This window comes from Poecilia latipinna, unplaced genomic scaffold (assembly GCF_001443285.1).
Source record: "Poecilia latipinna isolate Pla-1442-1.1 unplaced genomic scaffold, P_latipinna-1.0 Scaffold1315, whole genome shotgun sequence".
NCBI classification, from domain to species: Eukaryota; Metazoa; Chordata; class Actinopteri; order Cyprinodontiformes; family Poeciliidae; genus Poecilia; species Poecilia latipinna.
Genome location: NW_015113931.1, coordinates 219,062 through 225,061, shown reverse-complemented (window position 1 = coordinate 225,061; position 6,000 = coordinate 219,062). Strand labels below are relative to the sequence as shown.

Sequence of the window (6,000 nt, the reverse complement as noted above, 5' to 3'; positions counted from 1 at the left end):
AATTTTTTTTTAATAATTTTTAAAAAAAAAAAAAAAAAAAAAGAAAGAAAAAAAAACTCCTATTGAGCACCTTTCCCCATCAAATTATTAATTAAAAACATAATGAACAGATTAGAACAGTATATTTTTTTAGCTGAAGATTTTGTGACGAATAATCAGAATGCTATGTTATTGCATTGTAGGCATTAAATTATAATTTTTATGTAAAAAAAAAAGAAAGAAAAAGATTTGATTTGATTAATTGCATATTTTAATACATTTCTAATATTGTGTAAAAATGCTTGGGTGGCTAAATAAAAAATCTGCAGGATGTGAAAATATCCGATTAATCATCAGAATAATCGATTGCTACAACGATTGTTAGCCGCTGCCCTACATTTCTATTTATTAAAGACGACGGACTGCGACTCCTTTAGTAGAGTTAAGTAGGACTTTGAAAAATCTGCTCACACAGTAAAAACCTACAGACAGCTCTGTACTTCTGGCCCATTATCACTCGTATGTAATCAAATCTGCCGACGTAGTCAGTCGGTTTCAGTTGGGTCAGCCGCTACGTTTTGTGTGTTTAAGAGTGTGACGGTACTCACGTCTGAGGCTGGGAGGGGTCATCCCCCAGGGAAACGCTGTCGCCTTGGATTTCGTTGAAACACTTCTCACAGAAGTGGTACCTGTCAGCAAGAAGCCCATATTTTGGTGAACTACACCGTTCGTCATCAGCACAGCCAATCACAGAGAAGGAGCGAAGAAGCAGCCACCAATCAGGGCAGGGCAGGGCGGGGCAGGGCAGGCCGGGGGAGCGCGCACACAGGTGGAGGCAAGGAGGGCAAGGTAGGTCGTCGCCAGGTAGGTAGTGGCCAATCATGATGCGCGGTTTTTGTGTGGGCGGGCGGGTTTTGAGATTGCGCATTAATTTTGGAGTGGATGATTGGTCACACCAAAAGCAGGCCAATGCAGACATCACAAGCGTAAAAGAAAGAAAAATAAAACAGGAAGGAGGGGGGAGAGGATGGAGATGGGGGAAAGGTCAAAATGAATTATAAAGAAAAAAAAAAAAAACGGAAAATAAGTTGTTACAGGTTGGACACAAAGACAAAGATGGAGAGACAGAGGGGAAGGGGGGCGAACGGGAGGTGGAAAAAAAAACAACCAACAGAGGACAGAGAGCCAAGGCAAAGCAAAGATTAGCATCAGACATCCAGTGGTAAACAACAACAACAACAACAACAACATTACAGCAACATGAGAGAGCACTGGGAGCCGCGGGGCAGCAGAGCAGCGAGGATACGAGGCTCCAAATATGAAAAGGTGAATGAGGAAAAAGATAAAGCAACAGCGAGCCATCATCCTTTCTGCTCATTCATAAAGCAGACGCCCTTCCTTCTGGTGGAGAAAACAAACGCACCCGGCTCCCGGGCAGAAAACACGCAAGCCCTCGGGCGTTACGGTTTTAGCCAGCGGCAACGAAGCCACTAATAATCTACCGGAAAGGAGAAGGGAGCCCACTTTATGAATGACATGAAAATTTAAAAAACAAAAAAAAACAGTGAACTATGAAGATGGTGATGGTGCCACGGTAAATATTTGAAGCCACAAATCAATCTCTTCTGTGATTGCACTGACTGATGCTTCGCTGCAGGAAACTTATTTAACGTGGGAAAACAAAACGCAACAGACTAGATGATCCCAGCAGCTTCATTTTTTTGTTTCTCTCAAAAATAAATAAATAAAATAAAATACATGTTCTGAAAGCAGGTTTATCCTGAAAAGGGTCTTACCTGTTCTGGTAACTAAAATAAGAAGCATCGCGTTGGATGGTGCATAATTGTTTTCCGTAGCAGCAAAGAGTTTGGGGAGAAAACTCGTACTGTAAAAGACAAAGAAAACAAAAAGAGAAATGTTAGAAAATGGACACAAAGACATTCTTTCCTCAAAAAAAAAAAAAAAAAATCACACCTGTCCATCTCATCAGCTTCAAGTTCAGAAATTTCCAATGTTTAAAGTTACTGAAATATGTTTCATAAACAGACCTGAGAACATAGTGTAAATTAAGGGCCCGACTTAAAGTGATTTTTTTTTTGTTGTTGTTTGGCTTGACACATTTTTTGTAAAGAAAAAGACAGTGATATATATATATATATATATATATATATTTATTTTTTATTTTTTTGCCAAAATCACTTTTGGAACAAAAATGACTTTGGCCATTATTTTATGAAGGTGGTGATATGATAAGAGCTTTGAACATCATCAGTAAATTTAACGTAGATCACAGCATCTTGATCCCCTCATTACGGCATGTTTAGAGCCCCATACTTTCCACTCTACCAGGTAAACCCTTGTTTTCCTGAACCCACACACCAGGTAATACATATCTGATTTACCTTCCTCCCACAGCAGTAGCCCAGCTCCTGCATAACGGGGTCGATCTCCGACTCAAACACCTCGGCCAGCTTGGAGCAGTACTTGTAGACCCGCGACGTCTTTCGGTTGTACAGCCAGGCGTTGTTGAACATCAGCCAGATGTCCTCAATGTACTGCCACGGCTCCTCGTACTGCCCTGTGTCCAACTTGCGCTTAATGGTCGAGAGGTCCATGGGGTTCTTGACGATGTCGAAGTAGTCCTGGATTGGGATGGTCGCCCACGTTAGAGGTCAGGTTGAAGAGTTGAGGAAAATAAAAATAAAATAAACAAAGGGAGGGGGAAAAGGAAGAAGATGGGGAAAGAGGAGCCAGGCGGTTGATTCGTAAGTTGGGAGACGGAGGAGGACGAGCAGAGTCGTCGTCGACGTCGAGGAGAGGCATTGCAGGCGGCCGACAGGACCAGAGTAGGGAGAGAAGAGGGTGCAGGGGGACAATGTTGTTGAGCGCTGCAAAGAAGAAGGTTCATGTGCAAACAGAGAGACATGACAACTTCTGCCCTCCAGCTCTCTGCTTTGCACCCAACACTTCTAATCTACCCGCACCATCAGCCAGAAGACCGATCAGCTGCTGGTAAAATCTACCCAAAGACGCAGGTGGATTTTACAAGCCTGTCATCGGTCAAATCGCTACCAATTGGCGCCGAGCTACTGATTTAGAAACACGGCTGAACAAAACCTCCATGATAAGCAACTGACCAGGGTGCAAAGCCATGAAAAGAAAGAGCAACAGGCAGGACGGATCTACGCTTTTAAGCCACAGTGCCAGCAGCATGAGTGGTGATGAGGTGACAGCGCTGAGGACAACAGTGTTGAGGTGAAGCAAACGCGTCGGCGGCTGGAGGGTTCGCCGAGCCGTTTTCCAGTTCGCTTCTCCTGAAAACGCAGCGCCGTTCGACAGAGAAGCGAAGAGGAGGGTGAGCAGAAGAATAGGCTTTTTAGGCGCTCCAACAACGAAGGAAAAAAAAAAAAAAAGACTAATAGGTGTGAGTTTCAAAGAGCAGGGTCCATCTCAGTGTCACTATGGCAACAAGATATGAAAAGACCCTCGTATCTGAATGGAGCCACTCACACAAACAAACAAGTGATGCATATTAGCAAGACAGCCTGCAGAGCCACACTCCAGTTGTTTGGGCAGAAAAATAAACTAAATAAATCGAGATATTTCTAATTATTTTCAAAACAAAACATTTTGTGCGGCAATATTCGTACAACCACAAACTTCAGTGAATTTTATTGGGATTTTATGTGGTGGACCAACACACAGTGGTGCAGGACAGGCGAGTGGACTGAAAGCGATGCATCGTTTTCATAATTAAGCATGAACTGTAACCATGCGTTTCTTTGCATTCGACTCCCAAGTGACTACATTGCAGAGTGGTGAGCAGAGATAGCTAAAACGTTAGTTGTGATCATAAACATTAGTTCCGCTAACGCTAACACGCTACACCAACATGGTATTTAGCAAAAGCTAATGCTAATGCTAAACCGCCATACGAGCATGGTATTTAGTGGAAGCTAATACTAAAAGGCTATACCAGGAAGTTAATGCTAAGTTGCAATACCAACATAGTATTTAGTGGAAGTTAATGCAATTTAGCATTAGCTTCCAGTAAATACTTACATGGTAAAATACCTAATAACCTAATAACATGGTATTTAGTGGAAGCTACTGCTAAAGCGCTACAGCAACATGGTATTAATAAGGAGCTAATGCTAAAAAACCAACTTCCTCTCAAATTATATATGTAATTTAAAGACTACAACCAATTTAATTTTGACATTATTATTTACATGTTCTATAATATCCTTGGCTGACCTAACGTAGGTCGATGGTCGTGACTTGGGGGTAAGCTTGCAGTCAACTTGTACCGTTTGTGAAGCTTCTCAATGATTAGTTGTTAGTTTGATACACATGCAAAGCTTAAAATGCTGCTTTACATCTTAAGCTAAAACTTTGCTGCTGTGCACCTTGGTCTGAATTACACTGAGATTAAATTCTGGTCATGTAAGGTATTAATACAAATAAAACTGAAAATCATGTATATTTTATTCCCACATTTAAGCCCTACCAACAAAATCCATTGACGTTTGCGGTTGTAATGCTACAAAATGTGAAAAATGTCAAAGGAAATGAATACTATTGCATCACTTGACTTTGGAGGACGTGGGAGATGTGGTCTTGCTGATCTGCTACTTTGGTCTATTTTAGATATTTCCAGTCTTGGTGAAATACTGTCGCCTTCAGTTGAGATGCAGTGAAGGCAGCAGAGCCTGTGTGGCTCCCCTCATCCCCCCCCCCAGCGCCTCCAACCTGAACACTGTTAAACTGCTGCTGGTGAGGAAATGCGTTAGAAAGCTAGCAATGGTTTATGAGGATGAAATAAATGAATTAAAAAAAGGTGCAAAAAATGAAGTCGATAAATAAAAGCATCTGGCTCATGAACAGCACATTTTTTTAAATTAATTCCACTTTATGTTTATTAAAATAAAGTGTGCAGTGATCCACTAATATAAAGGCTATTTAGAATCAATGGAAGGCAAAACTGTAATGTTCTTGTAATGTAATAATTGTTCATAAGAGCCAGTGCTTTGATTTACAAGCTTAACACAACAAACACACACACACACAAGCCAAAATATCATTTTCTACGCTTTCAGCATGCAATTAAAAAAAAAGCAAAACAAAAACCAGCAGCAAAAAGACTAAAAAAAAAAAAAAAACAATGATTGTAAAAACTATAGTAACTGTGAGAGAGGGAAAAAATGTACCCACAAAAAAAAAAAAAAAAAAAAAAAGAAGACCCCAACAAAAAAAAAAAAGGGTATACTTGGATGGAGTTGAAGCAAAATGGCAGCCAGTGCAGTCCCTTACCAGGTTAGTTTTGTTACTAGTTCGAATACGTACGGGTATTCCCAGTAACGGGGGGTCCACCGGCTGGCGGAAGGGAAGGGACTCAGGGTCCTGGCGGTATAATGCCTCCAAGGTCGGCATCAAGGCCTGGCGCAGCTCCTCCGGCTTAAAGACTGGAGGGGAAGGTGTGGGGAGAAACAAGATGGATATCAGAACCGCCTGAACCGAGATCTCTGCTGGTCAAAGAGCTGCAGGGTCGACTAGTAGGGAAAATACAAACTGAGTCTTTTATTTACACCCTCAATATGTACAGAATAGAAAATACTGAACCAGGGCTACAATGTAAATATGTGTTTAAAAAAAAAAAATAATAATAATTAAGTCCATTTTTAAATTCCTCCATCCTATTAAGCAGATTTATTCTGATGGGGGGGGGAGGAAGTCCCACTTTAGAAAACAACTGTTGGTACCTGTAATAATGTCTTTGGAATAAATGTGATAAAATTCAGAATGTACATTAAAAAATGCTTCAGAGTACCTAAGACAGTCATAGTAATCTGACTTATTAAAGTCTCTGAAACAAAAACTCAGATGGGTTTAGTGTGAAATGATACGATGAACGATGACTGACTGAAAATCTCCTCACTACCCGAGTGTTTCTACGCTCAACTCGAAATTTAAGACTTTTTAAGACCTCCATGAATTAAATTTAAGGCCTGTACCATGACA

General features: G+C 40.9%; 1 protein-coding gene across 1 annotated transcript in view; it reads right to left on the bottom strand.

Annotated features, from left to right (window-relative positions):
- The window catches only part of ep300b (EP300 lysine acetyltransferase b), a 38,434-nt gene that overhangs the window by 11,563 nt on the left and 20,871 nt on the right, over positions 1 to 6,000 (bottom strand). Inside the window, exons 17-20 of the mRNA XM_015055430.1 lie at positions 5,293 to 5,444; positions 2,382 to 2,621; positions 1,776 to 1,864; positions 588 to 698 (exon numbers count right to left, since the gene is read on the bottom strand). Of these exons, the coding sequence (XP_014910916.1) occupies positions 588 to 698; positions 1,776 to 1,864; positions 2,382 to 2,621; positions 5,293 to 5,444 (592 nt within the window). The remainder of the gene's footprint in view (positions 1 to 587; positions 699 to 1,775; positions 1,865 to 2,381; positions 2,622 to 5,292; positions 5,445 to 6,000) is intronic.